Consider the following 18,736-nt stretch of genomic DNA (forward strand, 5'->3'; position numbering starts at 1 on the left):
CGAAAATGATTTTTTCACTAAAGTGACAGCACTAGCTCTGAGCGCGTCTGTCTCTGGCTGCCTCCTCAGCCCCCCCCCGTTCCAACTTCTATGTACACTGTACAGAGACAGCGGATAAATTAGAAAGAAAGAAATGAGTGCGGGAGATAATGCGACCGGTGGCAGTGCAGAATCTGACTTGGTGCCAAAACACAAATCATCTTCCATAATTTGGAAGTATTTTGGATTCACAAAAGACGATGTAAACCAGAGTGACATGTTGTGCAGGTCGTGCTTCGCAAAAGAACACGTAGTCATATCGTATCGTTATCGAGATATCTGGCATGAAAATCGGGATATGAAATTTTGTCCATATCGTTCAGCCCTATATTCTGTTTTTTTTTTTTTTTTTAAGAATAATGTCTTCTGACAAAAGACATTCAAGTTGTGCAACCCTTGGTACTTAACCTTCACATACATCAACATTTGTGAATCACATCACAAATTATGTTTACTTGCACCTTAAAAGTTACATTTTAGTTGGACTAAAGCAAAGAATTGTCTTTTTGGTAACACTTTATTATCTTATTAGCATGCATATTACTAGCATGGCTTTTTTTATTAGTACTTATGAAAGTGAGGTGACATTCAGCCAAGTATGGTGACCCATACTCAGAATTCGTGCTCTGCGTTTAACCCATCCGAAGTGCACACACCCAGAGCAGTGGGCAGCCATTTATGCTGCGGCGCCCGGGGAGCAGTTTGGGGTTCGATGCCTTGCTCAAGGGCACCTAAGTCATGGTATTGAAGGTGGAGAGAGAACTGTACATGCACTCCCCCCACCCACAATTCCTGCCGGCCCGAGACTCGAACCCACAACCCTTCGATTGGGAGTCTAACCATTAGGCCACGACTTGCCGTTATGAAGCACAATGAAATGTATTTATGCAGTAAAACATTTTGAAACATATTGTTTCTCCTCTATGCCCAGCCTTTCTGAAATGCGTAGATTTTTCCAAAGCTCATCGGCCTGAAAAGTGAGGGGTGCTCTGATTGGCCAGCTACCCAGTGTGTTAATATTTGGCCGAATACCTTAAGTATGTGACGGAAATGTTAACCCCCTTACCATACTGTGATGCCCTGTCCGGCCCGAGCAACGATTCAAAAACATTAAAACCCATTATAAACAAGGCATTTGTTGCATCCAGTGGGGACATAATTACGGGTTTTACAAATTGCATTGCTTCATGCTGCATAAACATAAAACCGTGTCTGCTTTTGTGATCGGAGAATTGAAAAACAACAAGTGCTACTCTAAACTGCTCAAAACACATGTTTGAATCGTCAGTGGCAAATTCTTTGGTAACACTTTAGAATAAGGTTCCATTAGTTAATGTTAGTTAACTACTTTCGTTAACATGAACTAAGCAGGAACAATCCTTCTACAGCATTTATAAGTCTTAGTTCATGTTAATTTCAACATTTACTAATGCATTATTCAAATCAAAAGTTGTGCTTGTTAACATTAGTTAATGCACTGTGAATTACCATGAACTAACAATGAATAACTGTATTTTCATTAACATTAACGAAGATTAAGAAATACAGTAATAAATGTATTATTCATTGTTTGTTCATGTTAATTAATACATTAACTAATGGAACCTTATTCTAAAGTGTTACCAATTCTTTAAATATAATAAATGTACTTGCAGACTGTGAATCAGAACAGCCAGCATTGTAGTCTTCTCTACCAGGATCAGGAAATAGTCCTCCATTTAAAATGAGCTGGACACATCTGAATATTTGAGTTAATCTGTTCTGGAACAGTGTTTTGTCAGACAAAGATACTAATTTGTAGTTATGTCCTCTCTTGGAAGGCCAAACAAATTAGTTTAGCTTTCACAACAAACAATGTCACACCGTGGCCTTGAGTGAGCAGAGGCTGGCTTGAGTGAGCTGGACCCTGGGTTGGACTCTGCTTCGTCCACAGTTGAAAGTGATCCAGCGATCCACAGTGCGCTGTTGATGTAGTTGATGTATTTCCTTAGTGCACATTTAGAGGGTTTTTACTCTTGCAAACAGAAGTTTGTCAGGTTGGTTTCTGAACTGGCTATGGTTGAGTGCCAACATTCTACAGGCAGTTCCTTGTAACAGCAATTTGTTTTTCTCTTGTTTCAGTCATAGCATAATGACAACTTTAGAAGGTAGTCAAACATGATGTTATTGCATGCCCTTTTAGCTTTAGTAAGAGTTTGGTAATGGGAGGTTACTTTTTTTCACTGAAAATTTAAGCGAGTATATGAAATTCAAAAATCTCCACTACTACTGTCTGTGAGTGCCTCACGCTATGTGGCTTTAGTTAGCAACAACATTTTCTCATCAGTGAAAGTATAAAAATGTCAGGCTGGGCTGTTAAAGCTGACATCATTTCATATGTTCATAAAAGAAGCTGCTAGTTAAACTCAACCCTGCTAAAATGGCTAACCTCCCCTGCCTGCTGTTCTCTGTTTGATAGGAACTTGAGCAAGCACTACTGAAACAAGACAAAGACTTCCTCTCAGACCTCCTCTGCTCCCTGCTAAAAGGATGTTACCAGCGCAGAGACATCACGTAAGTGCATCACTATAAGTATTTTCTGTTCCCATTAATGGACGACCAGTCACAGTGTAACTGATCAATTACACACGCTAAAATCATTCCAACGAAAGTGCTTTATTTGTTTAGCTCTCACCTCTCTCAACATCACAACAGTGTCATTAATGTGCTAATGACACTAAAGTGCGCTTTTTTGCGCCATTCAAGTAGCCTACCGTCGGCACCTAAATAAGCTATGGAACCTAATAACTATACGCAAAAAGACCTATTAGTAAGAAATAAAAAAAGAAGAAAAAATTCAAACTGAGCCTGTCGCTCACAAACTATGCATTTAATTTCGCTTAAGGTTAATGTGCAGGAAAAGGATATCGTCCACAGTCCCAGGTTTAAGTTGCGTTCTCCATTCTTGAATTACAAATCCAGCTGTGGAAAAGTCTCTCTCACTCGCAGCGCTGTCGCACTGTCACAGTGGTGATGACATGATTGGTCAAATGTCATATCATTGTTGCATATGTGTAATGGTAATTTAGACATACAAATATTGCACATACAAATATTTCATCTGCGCTACTACATAATATATAATGGTTTTTATAACTTTTTAAGCTTCACATTTCTTTTAAATCCTCCTGTAAGAATTGCCTTTTTAATCTAGAAAACAAAAGGATGAGACTTCTTTTTTTTTTTTTTTTATGCAACAAATGTTGTTAATTGAGCTTAATTGGTTTTGAACCTGATTATATTCCTTTATTGGTTTTGGCCATTTATCAACCCTCCTCTGTGTTCTTGAAACATATTGCGCCTGTTATTTCCCAACCCATCCTGAATCCATCTACATCTGCATGAGACCAGTTGCCTGTAGTATCACTGTAGTCGTGCAGCTAGGTTACCTGCAGAAGTAGTAGGTCAAGGGGCCATGGGCCCCTTCCTAGTAAAGAGTGTGAATTATTGTGTTAGGCAGTGCTGTGATGAATGATTGGGCCCTAAAGGGAGCTCCCTTCCATAGTGGTGCCTCATCAGCAGCAAAAAGGAGTCTGGTCGATGACTGGGTAGGCAAGAATGATCCCTTTCGCATACTCAGGCTGGCCGTTAACAGGACACAGGGTTTTATTGGATTCGACAGCAACTGGCATCCAGGGGGAGGCCGCGGGGCACTGGCCTTTCACAGAAGTGCCCTTTTCATTCTACATGTGCTAAACGCCCCATCAGAATGGGGGAGGGAGTTTTACGGATGAGAGAGAGGCAGAGAAAGATGGAATGGCAGGGGGCCTGCAGCTGTGAGAGAGATCATTCTACTTTCTCAAGATAAGCCTATTCTTTCTCTCCTTTTTTGCTCTCTACCTTCTCACTTGTTGTCCTAAGCCTCACCCTTACCCTATGCATTCGTACCAGGAACTGGGTTTTAGGTTGATCAAATTGACCCCACCCGGAACTATCTTTTTTTTATTATTATTATTTTTAGGGGTGTACCATATCACGATATCAATGATATAGCAAGGTGATGACGTATGGTGGATATATGTTCCCTAGCACGCAAAACAACAACACCACAAACCCAATAGGTGTTTGAAGCAGCGCTGCGCAGACTGATCGGTGTATGACAACAAAGGTTCGGGGGGGCGGGGGGGCGGGTGGTCTACAGCAGTGGTTCCCAACCTCGTTCCTGGAGGTCCCCCAACACTGGACATTTTGCATCTCTCCTTTGTCTGACACACACATTTTAGGTCTTGAAGTCTCTACTAATGAGCTGATGATGATCTGAATCAAGTGTGTTTGATAAAGGAGACATGGAAAAACTCCCTGGTTGGGAACCACTGTTCTAGAACATATTTAAGCACTCACTCTTACCTTCAAAAATAGGCAAGGAGCATCTCTTTAGTAAAGCGACATGGAGAGAGGGGAGGGGGTCGGTGATTTCAACCAACTGCCTGAGGCCAACGTAAAAAGACTTTGCCATAAAAGCTTATCAATTTCACGTGTTTTAAGCCTTTCCACTTCTGGCTCTTGAAACGACAAATAAATACAAAATTGTCACCTGGAAAGTATTCTCGAAAACATTTTCTGTTATGTCTTAAGTTGCAAAAGAAATGGAATGTTTATCATATTAAATGTATTATCTCTTAAAGTGACAGCGCCTAATTTACTAGCTGCTGTCAGTGTCTTTAATGTTAATCCAAGAAACGAAATGGGAGAAAACCACTCACTGCTCTTTACTGAATTACTTTGTAGATTTAACAGGAATTAATCTATATTTAATTTATAAAATAAAGACTATGCTTTGCTATTTACATTTGATTATTCCGTTTCTGTAGCTAGACACCTAGAAACTTGAAAAAACATTGTTTAATTTTTATATTTGTTTATTTGTGCTATTTAAAAAATTTCAAACAGGGCCCACCGGTAAAACTTGCTCCGAAGCCCCGCTAACCCCAACTACAGCCCTGTACACCGATCAGTCTGCTTCAAGTCGAATACACAGCTGCTGCTGCCACCTTATGAAAATTGATTTACACTTCAAATTAGGTAGTCTGTCATCAATGACAGTAACTCATTGGAAAAGCCCTTCATTTTGTTTGCACTAATAAATGCTGCTGCCTGCCAGCTGCAATCACCAATGGAACCTCGTTTATTATTATCGCAAATATTCTTGAAATATTGTGAATTTAAATTTTTATAGGCTATATCGCCCACCCCTAATTATTTTTTATTTTTAGGATTCAGTCTTTTAGCAGCTATCTGGAAGACATTATCAATTACCGGTGGGAACTAGAAGAAGGGAAGGCCAATCCCCTGAAGGAGCACCCATTTGAAGAGCTGCCACCACGCACACAGGTGGAAGTCTTGCACAGACTCTGTGACTATCGTCTTGATGCTGCTGATGTCTTTGACCGGCTCAAGGTAGTAACCTTTAATAGCACAAAAACTGATACGGGTTTTGCATTTGTTTAATACTCCCCATAACAGAAGTGATCAAAATGCATTTTGTCTAAAAGAAATCCGGGGTTTTGCAGGGCCTGGATTCAGACAGTTTACGTGTTGAGCCTCTGGGCCAAGATGGGAATGGAGCCCTGTATTGGTACTTTTATGGTACACGGCTGTACAAAGAGGAGCCAGTCGAAGCAATGTCTCCCCACTACAGGTATGGAGAGGTGCTTTCACAAGAGCTTACAAGAAATGATGGCATTAATATTTGTTAGTATATGTATGTTAAAAATTAACAAACCATTTTTATAGTGACAGTTATGACAAGAAAAGAAGAGGGAGGCCACCAAAGAAGTCTGAAGATAGACTGGCCATGTAAGACCACTTTAAACATCCGTTAAATGCATTGTATATAAATGCTTTAGTACAAGGCTTACTACTTTCTAGGCTATAAAGTTGAATTATTTAGAAAGATGCATGTCTATTCTTGTTTGTTTTAGGGAGGAGGAGGAGGAGGAAGACACTGTGAAGGAAGAGGATGAAAGTGTTGAGGAGCCCAAGCCTGCAACAGGTGAGTCACTGGATACAAGTATTGCTGCTTTTATTATTTTTAGTGTTTTATTAGTATTGCTGCTGTTTGTTGAAGGCCTAAACATGTAGTTAAGCATTTTTTTCTTCATAATTTTTCTGCATTGTAAGTGGCTTAAAGTGTAAGTTATGCATGTCTGCAATGTGCATGAAATGCACTTTCAGCAAATTCATAAAATGTGAAACTTTCATGACACAAGTTTAAATGAAATTCTAGTAGTCATACCAGATGTTTTAGCTTGCCTACACAGGGATTTCTAAGAGACGAAAGCTCAAGCTACTGGCTGGAATCTAAATAGATTTAGTAACATTTGACAATTATCAGGATTCTTTGGTTCTTTAAATTTTTTATTTGGTCATTTTTGTGTACTTTGTGGACTGATTAATCCTTGATATCGATCATTTCTGAATCTGTTAAAGAGGTGATATTTGTGTTGTCAGATCGTGGGGCCTGGTCTCTGGTGTGTAGCACAGAGGAGCAGTGGGTCAATCTGGCTGAAAGTATTAAGGACAAAATCTCTCCTCAGGACCGGCACCTGTACCGTATCATCACTCAGAACTTCCTGCCTGAGATCAGTAACATGATTGAACAAAAGGTGAGACTTTTCACTCTGTCTGATTACATTTTTTTTTTTTTATAAATTGTAAAAAAAAAAAAAACTATATCAATTAGATATAAATTGACAAGATAATAATTCATATTTTATTTGACAGAAAACTATTGTTTTTACAGAAAGCTTTAGGGTTATTAACAGAGGCATATAAGTGTACATCATATGATGCTCCATGAAATCCCTAAAATGAGCAGTGTCTAATTTCGAAGGCTGCATCCTCTGGAGGTCCCATCCTCTAAAGTATGCATATATGGAGTGTCCTCAACCCAAAATTAAACAAGGCAGCCTTTGTAGAATGGGCGGAAAAGGAAAAAGGAAGTGTCACATTGCTTGGCCAACACATTTATAGTGTCGTTGCACTCTCACACTACTAATACCAGAGGGTTAAACAAATTAACAATTTATCGCCTGCTAGAAAATAAATGTTCTCAACATTTAAAAATGACTAAACACTGGTTTACCACATCTGCCAACTGAGATAATACAACTTAAAGAAGAACTGGAAAATATTTATTTAAATTTCATTGCTTGTGTGCAACTTTACATCTGTGGGCACCTCCTTTTTTTTTTTTTTTTTTTTTACATAACGACTGTTGTGGATTATCAGTAGCAGTGAAGGATACATCCTCTGAATTATTGTAAAAGAAGGTCGCATTTGGAGTGTCCTACTTGATTTTTTAAATGAGATCGCCTCGATGACGTATGCAGCCTTTGAATGAGACCTCTGGAGGGCACAGCCTTCGAAATTAGACACAGCTATGGACAAACAGCTAGCTATCACTGTGACTGAATTAAAAGCAGCTAGAAACGTATAAACTGATTAAACATGAAGACAATAAACCTACAATATATGGTTTATCTGTGCTCTTCACGCCATCTTGGGTATTTTTAAAATTATAGTACTTTTTATTTTTTTGTTGTATTGCAATAGGTAGCACTTTAAAGGTACAGGTTGTAGGACCTGCCACTAGAGGGCGCACTACCAAAACAGTAAGAATCACATGGTTTGATGACGCTAAGGAGGAGCGTGGAATGATGGGATTTGTTGTCTTCAAACGCTACTCAACAGCCGACAGCCATCAATCAGACGGAAAGATAAATCATGGATTTAATGCAAGTTCAACGATTTGCATGAGCAGATTACATACAAAGTCAATGCAAAGACGCGATCAGACTATGAATCAGGTGCGTTCTCGCGCGGGTCTAGAGACGCGATGCCGCGTGTTTGGCGTGTATGCCCCATAATACTAATCTTGTTGATCGTTATAGTAGCATACGTTTTCTGTAAAGATACGAATCAAAACAACTCACCTGTTGAGTAAAACACAAGCGAGATCGGCATCTCTTTCTAGTTGAAGTTTGTCGCGAAGCTCTCACCATCTACACAATGCAACACCGATATTGATGTTCGCTCTTTCTCTCATCCTGTCCCAAACTCTTCTTGGGTCATTTGGTTGGCCCGTACGCTTACGTTTACGGGAGCTGTCCTTGTCGACAGAACCAGCGGCAGACGGTAAACAGTAATTATGTTCCATAAATAAGTAACACAATCCACCATAAGACGCGCAAGAAGTAAATAAGGAACTGCTTGAAGCAAGCTAGTGGTTTGCTGGACACTAGACACTACTACCGCATTTGTCCACGACACTGTTGTCATGTGGTTTCTACGTCAGTAAAGGCGCTCACAAAAGGTAACTAACTTCATTGACAGGCTACTGCACTGCCCCGTGTCACTGTTTAGAATGGGAAGTTTCTCATGATTTACAAGTAGTTGAAAATCAGCTGGATAAAATCTATAACACTAGCCTAGTGGTTTTATATTTTACTGCAAATATCTTACAAATTGTACCTTTAATGTCAATGTTGAATGGAGACTATTTAACACACAATTTATAATTGAAATGGTTTAATGACAGTATTTCATTATGGTAACACTTGAATTGGTTACAAAATAGATGAAGGATGGTAAAAACAGTTAATTGTACCCAGCATGTATGTAAAATGTTACCAGAGAGAGAGAGAGCGAAAGAGAGATCGCCAGCCAAAAAAAAGAGACCGCAAAGAGAAGAGACAGAACAACAGTTACAATTTTTTATCCCTTCCTTGGCCATGTGACTAAAAAACAAATATCAGACATTCAAACTGACCAATCAGCAAATTGCACATATATGACAATTAGCAGGGACAATCCTTATGGACAAGTGCAACTGCTTCAGAATATTTTCAGAGGCATTGAGTATCTATCTACATAGTGCAGCAGATTAAAAATACTCAAGTTTAGAGAACTATATTACTCATTAGTTTAAGGATATTTCAGTTTTCATATGCACATAGATAATAGATTAACTAGATACATGATCATTGTCTTATCTTACCAATGAGAAACCGTCTATATCAGATGCATGTTGGTATGCACATTTTGAAGCGGTGTTGACATGTAATTTCTGTGGCTAATCAAGATCTATTAGTGTCTGGTTTCCATAGCTACCATGCTTGCAGCAATTACCATTACATACCTTCACTGTAAAATTTACGTCTTCAGTGCTTAGCAAGCATCAGCATTCAGCATTATGCAGCTTCACATTTTCCACAGCTGTACATAGATCTGCAAATAACCAGATATTTTCTTTCGCAACCTTGATGCAATAGGTTTTAACATGAACAACTGCCTCTTCAAATCAAACAAATCCACCCACTCTCTCTCATACATGCACACAAGCGAAGTCTCAGAGCCCTGTCAGAGCCAATCCATCTAGCCGTCATCACGTGGCAAGCTCTCACCTTGAAGTGAGCTGGAGCATGGTGATTGACGGCCTGCAGTGCTGCAGGTTTTTTGACCTCTTAAGTGGTGATACCACAGACACTCCATCTTCTAGCATGGGATTAGGTGTTGTAGGGTAATGCACAAAACTGAAGATCCTGAATATACTGATATGGGGGAAGATGGGCCTTTGTCACCGTGGGCTGTTTGGTTTTGTGAAGACAACATTTATCCTTCCTTTAGTCTCTTGGTTAAAACAAAGGGTATATTCGTGTGACCTTCCTGACAGCCACAAATGTAACTAATGAGAATATTCTTCCCCAGGAGAAAGAAATAAAGCACAAACTACTAAATCCACCCAACGAACACAACAGCCATTGTAACACTGAACAAAATGGCAGCAAAGAGAATGAGGTAGGCTTTTTTTTAAACTTGTCAGCACTTTCTTGTTTATGTATGTGATGTAAGTCAGGGGTTTTCAACCTGTGTGGCATGTGCCCCCAAGGGGACGAGCATCTGTTAATTTAGAGGCATACCCTCCAGAAGCCTATTCATGAATACGAGCTAGCAAATATTTAGCCATCCACAAGGGGGCAGTCTGATTAGTCCCACTGCTAATCAGTTGACAGTTAGAGCAAGTGTTGGCTTGAGTATCAGTCACACTTATTGACAGTGTAAGATGATTTACGGTTAGCAGTGTCGGGAATACAACCACGTATTGGCATGTTGCGATCAGAAACTGGCTCACCCATCACACTGAATCAGGTAATATAATTATTATCAGATTATATATTTGTTTCATTATAATTACGTACTCTATAGCGAGGCAGTCCTAAACCCTTTTTAGACTTCAGCCCTACTATGTATCATTTTAGCCCCCAAAAACTGTCTGAACGATTGGGCCAATGCTGCTTCCTCAAGAAAGTTTTGGAATGGTTGAAAACTCCTGATGTAAGCTATGGTTTCATTGATGAATTTGGGTGAAGCAGACACGAGCCACAACTGAGGTGGACAAGCAGAGGGAGGAGGACCTGGAAAGGCAAGTCCTGCTCGCTGAACAACGGCAAGAAGAAGAAAGACTGCTTCAGGAAGAACGGGAGAGAGAGGAACAGGAGCGAGTCAAAGCTGTCGAGGGTGAGTCATAGTTCAGCCAACCAGTGACCAAAGTTTCCCCAGAAGCGTGATTAAACACACACTGACGCTAGAGCAGCATTCTGTGGTCTTGTCTCAACATGGTGGTTTTGAAGTCAGCATGAATTTAACCCAAGGCTGCTGTAATCATATAAAGAGCTGAGTTAGGGGAAACGATCAGCCTCACTCCTCGTGAGAGTCATACAGCTGATATCCCCTGTCAGCCGGATAATTAACTCTTGATTGTGCTGCTGCTGATGGGCCTATCCACATTAATGTATTATGGATGAAGATTGGGCCTGCAGTCCTTTCCAGTGGCTTCTTCCCTCAACCTCTTTTTATCCTCATAGCAGGGTGTGTCAGTCAGGGCCTTTAATCTCAGCACATAAAGCATTTCTCTCCTTTATCTTGCCTGTGCCCTTTGATCAAATGGGCCTTCTAAAGCTGCCTGATGAATTGCTCTTATTAATATTTGATTTAAAACTTTTCATTACCTTGGCCTAGGCATAAGTGGGCAGGTGACAATCGCACTATTAATGGTAATAAAAAGTGTAAAGTGCTTTATTATTCTGTCATTCACGGATATGTTTTTCTACGTTGTTCAGAGCGTGCACGTAGAAGGAAGCAGCGAGAGGAGAAGGCCTGGTTGCTCTCTCAAGGAAAAGAACTTCCTCCTGAGCTGCTGAATCTGGAGACTCCCTCACTTAGTCGCCGAGCACGTCGCACCAAAGAACTGTAAGGAGTTTGTTATAACTCTCAAACTCCGTAATAGCTTTATATTCTGCTAAAAATCTCCTAACACATATTTGATGTTAGTTTTGCTTGTTAATTAATGTGTAAGCTTTTATGTGTAGATTGGTGTGGTTGTTGCTATTCATTACTAACTTCTCTTGCTGTATTGTAGTTATGACATAGACGATGATTACACTGCTCTCTACAAAGGTAAGTTTGGACAACAGTGTTTGTGTTATGATTAAACCACAGTTTTTGTTTCCTCATTCAATACCTATAGTAAAGTAGAAGCTCCACTGAAATAATATAAAATACTTTTCTCTTCAGTGTTGGATGCCCTCAAAGCTCACAAAGATGCCTGGCCTTTCATGGAGCCTGTTGATGAGTCTTACGCTCCCAACTATCATGAAATCATACAGGTGGGCATACAAGCTGTTATAAAAAATATAGTTTGACCTTGAGAATAATGCAATAAGATAATTAAATTGTTTTGTCAGACTCCAATGGACCTGTCCACCATTGAGAGAAAGCTGAATGATGGGGAGTACGTTGCCAAGGATGAGTTTGTGGCCGATGTAAAGCTTATGTTTGAGAACTGTCTGGAATACAATGGAGAAGAGAGTGGTAAATATGATTTAACTCTGTTTTGTTGCAGAAGAAAAAAAGAAATGTTTAAAAATAATCTACTCAACAAAATGTAGGAATGTGTAGCAGTGTTTAAAAATTGATGAGCAAAGCAAGTCATAGTAGTAGTGGAAGTATGTGGAAAGGCTCTGACATTGATTAATAGAGAGTGATTGAGCTGTCCTCCAGTGCACCAGGGCCTGCAGTGCCACAGAGACATTCCAGCCCCGCAGCTCCCCTCCCTGGAGCCATCCATTAGAATGCACTCCCCTGGGGCTGGCGGGGTCAGAGGTCAACTGTGGTTCTGTGACCTGGTTGGTGAGATTGTATGTGTTGTTTACCTGTCTTGTATATCCACAGAATACACAATAATGGCTGAGTCCTTGGAACGCTGCTTTAGCCGGGCCCTACTGAAGCACTTCCCTGCCGAGGATGGTGACACGGATGAAGAGTTTCACGTTAACAGTGAGGACCGGGACCGCAAGGATAAGAAAAAGAGCAAAAGTCACAAACAGTTTGGTCCTGAGAGCTTGATCAGAGCCACTGAGCAAGTTCAAAAACGCAAAACGTCCAATAGTGGAAAGGGAAATTATCAGCAACAAGACAAACCCACATCTACTTTACAACACCCTCCCCCATACTACATCAATGGTCCCCCACATCCTCATAACATCCACCCAGGGCAGCAACAGTCTGGCATGTTACATCCTGTTCAACAGGTTAGACTACACTCTCTACACAAGAAAATTTGTTTATTGTTGACAGCTGAAACAAATTAGTTTTGACTAATCATAAAAGCGCTTCTGGAGCACTTATTATTGCTATATATATTCATAAGAGATGTGCTCTTTTTTTTTTTTTTGGCCCATAGTTTCAACAAACTGCAGGTCCTTTAGGACCAAGAATTTATGCTCAACGAATGATGATTGACCCCCAGTATCCATATCCTGGACAGAGACCCCTCATGTCCAGGCCACCAATGGATCATGGAACTCAGCATATACCTCACTACAACATGCAGGTATGTAGTGAACTTCACTTCACCAGTTTTGATCACTTTGTGAGGAAAATTTGTTCCTCATCACTTGAAGGTTGTTTATAATTATTTTTTTTTTCTTTAATCAGGGTTCTCAAATAAATGGTCCAAATCTTGGTCCTAGATACCCAATTAGACTTGATGATCAACCACTACAACATCCACATCAGCAACATTCTTATCCCGGTCCTACTCATGGTCCTTCTCTTGGCCCAAGGCCAATGACCCTTCAGCCTGGAGGCCTCTGTGCCCCTCCACCTGAAGGCAACATGTACCCTTCTTGGCAACATCCAGAAGGGCAGTCCATGCAGCCTGTGGGGAACCGGTATCCCAGGCCAGGTGTCCCAATGCATAGTTCCTACTCTCCTTATGGCCCCCATAGCATGCATGTGCCCAGGATGTGGCCACCCATGAACAATCAGGGGCAGCAGACACCTGGTGGACCTATGATGCAAGAACAGAGTTCAACTAGCCAGCATCCATACAATAACAACATGATCCATCCTCCACACAGTACTGGTTATGCAGTGACAAATGGTCAATATAGAATGCCCTCTGTCGGCTCCCAAAGTCCTATTGGCCAAAGACAACCAGGGCCTCCTCAGGTATTGAGGCAACATTTGGCTTCCATGCTTGATAGTCCAGAGATGATTGCCCTCCAGCAACTCTCTGCCTCATCGTCTCCTCCTGTTGAGAACATTCAGCCTACCCCACAATGTGGTGGTAATACTTTAGCTTCTGATGCGTTGTCTTCTCAAGAAAACCAGCTCATCAGGCCTTCCATATCCCCCAAAGGTAAGAGTGGTATTTTTTGCAATGTTTGGCATTGCAGTATTGGTTTCAATGAAAATGAGATTGGGAGTTTGCATTTGCATGATTTAAGCACATTTTAAAACATCGTATATCCCAACAGGTTCAAGTCCAAAATCTGATGATAAACAGTCAACTGGAGAAAATGCCTCGACTGAAGATGACATGCTTTCTCCTCTTAATCCAACAGAAAAATCTGAGCAACCACTTCTAGGAACAGTTCCGGCATCAGTGTCCAATTCTAGCACAGAAGATCCTAGTCAGAATGAAAAGAAACATATACTGTCAAATAAAGAGAAAACCCACAACAGTGATCACCCAAATTCTCAAACCCAACCAGGTCGCCCACAGCAAAAATCTGTGAATGACTCTTCATTACCCCTAAATGGTCCTCTGCCAGTGCCTCATAAAATCCCAAATGAAATTCCCCAGTATCCCTCTCAACAAATCCATAAAAATGTTCCACAACAATTTATTCAGAATAGTTCTCAACGACAGTTTCAGAATGTTCCTTCACATATTCTGCAGAATCTTTCTCAACAGATGTCACAAAATGATTCTCATCAGCATCCTCAGAACATCTCACAAATACCAAACAATAGACCAATCAGAGGGCCACAGGTGGGACCTCTTCATGGAATGCCACAGATTCCACCTCAGGGGGGTCAGCCTGGTGTTTATCAGCCTGCTACCCTCAGCTCTCTACCTCCTAGCCACCCTGTATCACATCCACTTGCTCATCCCTCTCCAGCTGATCAGGGAGACCAAAGACCTTGTGAGCCTACAAGCAGGAATGTGTCAGTTGGGAGTACAGCCTCCAAGGATAGCAGCAATGCTGACATTAGGAATGATCATGCCAGTGTGCTTTACAAACCACAGCCCTTCAGTCCAGAGTCACAAACCCAACTAGGAAGGCAGGAGCTAGCACCCCTTCACAATCAGGCTCCTCCAATACACACTCAGGGTCCAGAGAGTAACATTGTGACCAGATATGGTGCAACTGAGCCAGCACATCAACACTTTGGTCCACAGATGGGTAGAGCATTAAACCCACCAGATCATCAGCCTTACCAAAACCAGGGACCACCATCACAGGGAAATAACCCTCATCAAAATCCTGTACACTATCCTTCTTATCACCAGCAAGGTGGTCCATACCAGTATCGCATGGCCACACAGCATCATCAAGGCCAATCCAGCATGTATCCTCAGTTCCAGCAGCAGCAGTTCTATCACCACCCACAAAATGGCAGACCTGGATTTCCATCTGAGGAGTGGCCTAGACCTCCCTACCACCCTCAGCACCCAATGATGCCCAATTCTTACCCATCACCATCCACTGGAAGTTTTAATGGCCGACACACGGACAGTAGTGTGTCTCCACATGGCTCAGATCAATCTGCTGAAGGTTTAATGTCACCTATTCCTTTACCTGATGGGTCCCATACCAGTGCATTGGAAAACAGAGAGGATGGCAGCCCTGCCAAGCAGGCAAGGACTGAAGAGCCTTCTGAACGGTCTGAGAGCCCAAAGGAGATCTTGGACCTGGACAGCCACAATGCTACAGCCCAGCATCGTACTTCAGCTCAGCCACACCCCAGTTTCCCATATGGGCCTCAAAGCATGTATCCCAGCATGCAGCGGAGTGGTGCTCCTCCATCCCATATGGTGGCAAGTGAGCCGTATTCTAGTCAGCAGTTTCCCAGTGGACATTTTGCACCACAGCATCCTCATCCACATTTGATGGAAGCTTTACAGAGGCACAGGCACCTGCACCTGCCTTTCTCTCCAGGCCAAACTCGCATGGCTATGTACAGGCATCCAAATGTTGCAGGGCACTTCCAGGGAATGATGGTTGCTCAAAGAGCAGTGGTTGCAGAACACTTACTTCACACTGGGTAAGAGATCTCCTTTAACTCTCAAATCTTATGATATAATTGAGTTTGATCCAGAAGAATGATCGACTTACACATTCATATATATTTGTCTGTATAATACTTTAACATTAATTTTTATTCATTTTAGTAACCCATTTTCTTGTCTGATAGGCACCAGATGTTGGGTACAGCATCTCCCAATGGCCGAGGAAACAAACTAGTTTGAAAAGTAGGATTTAATTGAAATTCAAGGAAAATTAATATATATTTTTACAACACTGTTACATCCTGAAATATACAGGAAAATGGAGACCACAACAAAAATTAGGAAGATTGTTGATGTGATAATTTGCTGAAAAAGGCAAGTTATTTTATCAATTGAAGTCCTGATTCTCAGACATGCTCCACTACCCACCTAGAAAACGCGGGAAAGGAGGGAAAGGAATAACTCGCAGTACCAAGAAGTGGGACCACTGACCAAGGAAGTGCTGTGAATCATCAGTCCGGTTTATTGTTCCATAATACTGGTCTAGAACTTTTCTTCTCAGCCTGGAATGTCTCTTTGGCCTCATTCTCTACAAAGGAACAATATCTCCAGTCTCCTTTGCATGGGCTGCTACTTAGGAAGTAAATTAACTGATTTGTTTTTCCAGTCCATGAGAATAGCAAGATATGATTTACCAGTTTGTGGTTAAACTCAGGTGTAGTAAAGAAGGTACTGAGACTGCTGGAGCTTTTTCCAAGCTCCGTGGAAAACTAGACTCGGTTACCTTCATGTACTTGTTGAATGTTCTGTTGAAAGATTTTCGATGTAGTGGTAGTAGTAACTCAATTTAAGGAATAGAAGATTAATCTTCTGCTCCAATAGGAAACACCACACTTGGAGTGTTTTAATGAGGTGATGTTCATCTCAACTAAAACACAGTATCGATCTACTTGATTTCTGGTGATGTGCATTCTGTTAATGCCGCTTCAATTTAAAGATTGTCTTTGATTTTCTGGCAGAGAACTTGGCTTCTCTAGTTATGCACTAGGAATAGTCTTTCATACTGGAATTAGTGGCCTTGGGCATAAATTATATGTGTGCTCCTTTGTATGGGAATAAAACTTTTCACTTGTTTTATTCCTTATTGATTTGTCCTGCTAGTTTATGTGTGCTCAGAATGAACCAGATTTCAGATACTGAGGTAGCCATCTTTCACCTCTTAATATCTGCACGGTCTTCTAATTCACAATAATCCACAACATTTGGGATTCCTTGAAGGCTGGTTTATTGTTGTCACCTGATATCATTCATCACTGGCCATCAATCTTAAATGTTTTTTTTTGTTTGACATATTGGAATATAAATTGAATTTTTGTCTCAATTGACAACTAGGTAGAGTCTCAATACTAAAAACGCATTAGATGAGAGAATATATATTAGCCTTAAAACATAAAAAAAAAGCTCCTTTTATCGAATGGGAGATATGTGGATGTGCTCATATTTTACATGAATGCTTCCTCTTTTAATTCAATGTACTGAATGTGTTCTCAGGGTGTAGTGGTTTTAATACGGGTATTGTCAAGAGAATATTCATTGAAAAAATTGCCATGAAATGTCACTGGAACTTTGGTTAACTTAAATTCATCTGTGATCTTCAGTACAGACATGGGAACCAGACAAGCAGTACTTGTGGTTAATGGCATTTGTCACACTGTTTTTAGAATTACTCTGATATTTGTTTGTAATGGGGGAAGGAAGGATGGACTTGATTTGTTCATTTTAATTGCTTCTATTATTGTCTTGCACTAAATGAATTGTTTTGAATATCTGCTTGCTTTTTTTTTTATGTGTCCTCTTGGTCTGTCCAAATTACTAGCATATTTTACTCCGCTCTTGTCGACAAACCATTAAAAAGAAACCACAATTCATGAGAATATGGCAGGAAGAATATCTACCTCATAATGCCAGAATGTGGCTCATTGTCAAATCCCTTCACATGTGGAGATCTTAATTTTTTTTGTCACTTGTTGTTTGTATACTTCGATATCCTTTTTCATGATCATCAACACTATATATAGCCTTAATATGTTCACTTGCAAAACCAAACGGTAATTATTACTTTATCAGTGCCAAGTTTGAACATGATTACATTTATCTGCATTCCACTTTTTGATTGTTGGTGTTTAAGTGGTGTATCAACCATAAGTAAAATGAAGGCAACATTCCAAGTTTCAAATTTTGCCCTCATTGTGCCATTTTGTGGAATCCAAACATTGAAGTGGAAAGTTGTACACCTTATACAAAGGATTTGAGAGTGATTTTTGTGTTACACTGAGATAATTTTCCCAGAAACTTATGATGGTGCAAAATGGTGTACATTAATATTTTTGTGGACATGTGAACTGTTTATATGTATTTTATGAACTAGGGATATGGAAATACTAGCAGCTGTGAAATTACATTGACATTGTCCTCCATTTTGTACCAGTCTTCGCTAATAAGTGAAGAATTATCACTTTAGCAGTCTGTCAGAGGACTGTCCTACTCCACTGTTAATATGTAAAGCAATTTAGTTGTAATGTACTACTGGAATGTGTGGGTTTAGCTGTGTACATAGGTTTGTTTTTTTAAAATATTCTTTTCATTCACTTATTGCTGGGTATTTGGTAACAGATCTGTATCTCCTGAATCCACCCTTCAACGTCTCTGCTGTCATCTATTCTGTCTGTACTAGTTAAGAAACTAGTTGTTTAAATGTGAATCATATTTATTTGCTCTTATGATTTGTACATTTTTGTCTTTTTTAATATAAATGTGTCCATGTTTGTTTTGAAACGGTTCACTTTACCTCAGTAATTAAGATTACATCCAAAACGACACCTGTAACTTTCATAACGTAAAGTTTACGAGTTCTTACCTGACTGAAAAATTATTTTGGAAATGGACCGAAGTATTTTCTATACTGTACATTTTTTTTTAGAATAAATTATGTTTCATTAGATTCTGTTCTTTCTGTCATTTTTCTGTTTTACAAGATACAGGTGCTGGTCATTATAATTAGAATATCATGAAAAAGTT

The 18,736-nt window shown here is 40.2% G+C and overlaps 1 protein-coding gene across 4 annotated transcripts in view; it reads left to right on the top strand.

The window, feature by feature from the left end:
* Positions 1 to 17,118, top strand: part of LOC113066858 (cat eye syndrome critical region protein 2 homolog) — a 32,596-nt gene extending 15,478 nt beyond the window's left edge. The window contains exons 2-18 of one of the 4 annotated variants that reach the window (XM_026238930.1): positions 2,498 to 2,592; positions 5,292 to 5,475; positions 5,589 to 5,716; positions 5,812 to 5,874; positions 6,000 to 6,070; positions 6,529 to 6,683; positions 9,787 to 9,876; positions 10,449 to 10,596; positions 11,199 to 11,328; positions 11,498 to 11,535; positions 11,653 to 11,744; positions 11,823 to 11,949; positions 12,310 to 12,668; positions 12,821 to 12,970; positions 13,075 to 13,780; positions 13,899 to 15,693; positions 15,844 to 17,118. In XM_026238930.1, coding sequence (XP_026094715.1) covers positions 2,498 to 2,592; positions 5,292 to 5,475; positions 5,589 to 5,716; positions 5,812 to 5,874; positions 6,000 to 6,070; positions 6,529 to 6,683; positions 9,787 to 9,876; positions 10,449 to 10,596; positions 11,199 to 11,328; positions 11,498 to 11,535; positions 11,653 to 11,744; positions 11,823 to 11,949; positions 12,310 to 12,668; positions 12,821 to 12,970; positions 13,075 to 13,780; positions 13,899 to 15,693; positions 15,844 to 15,898 — 4,386 coding nt within the window. In that variant the 3' untranslated portion in view covers positions 15,899 to 17,118. The remainder of the gene's footprint in view (positions 1 to 2,497; positions 2,593 to 5,291; positions 5,476 to 5,588; positions 5,717 to 5,811; positions 5,875 to 5,999; positions 6,071 to 6,528; positions 6,684 to 9,786; positions 9,877 to 10,448; positions 10,597 to 11,198; positions 11,329 to 11,497; positions 11,536 to 11,652; positions 11,745 to 11,822; positions 11,950 to 12,309; positions 12,669 to 12,820; positions 12,971 to 13,074; positions 13,781 to 13,898; positions 15,694 to 15,843) is intronic. The other 3 variants (XM_026238933.1, XM_026238932.1, XM_026238931.1) reach the window with 3 other exon arrangements.
* The last annotated feature ends 1,618 nt before the right edge of the window (positions 17,119 to 18,736 follow it).

The sequence above is a fragment of the Carassius auratus genome, chromosome 50 (genome assembly GCF_003368295.1).
Source record: "Carassius auratus strain Wakin chromosome 50, ASM336829v1, whole genome shotgun sequence".
Taxonomy (NCBI): domain Eukaryota; kingdom Metazoa; phylum Chordata; class Actinopteri; order Cypriniformes; family Cyprinidae; genus Carassius; species Carassius auratus.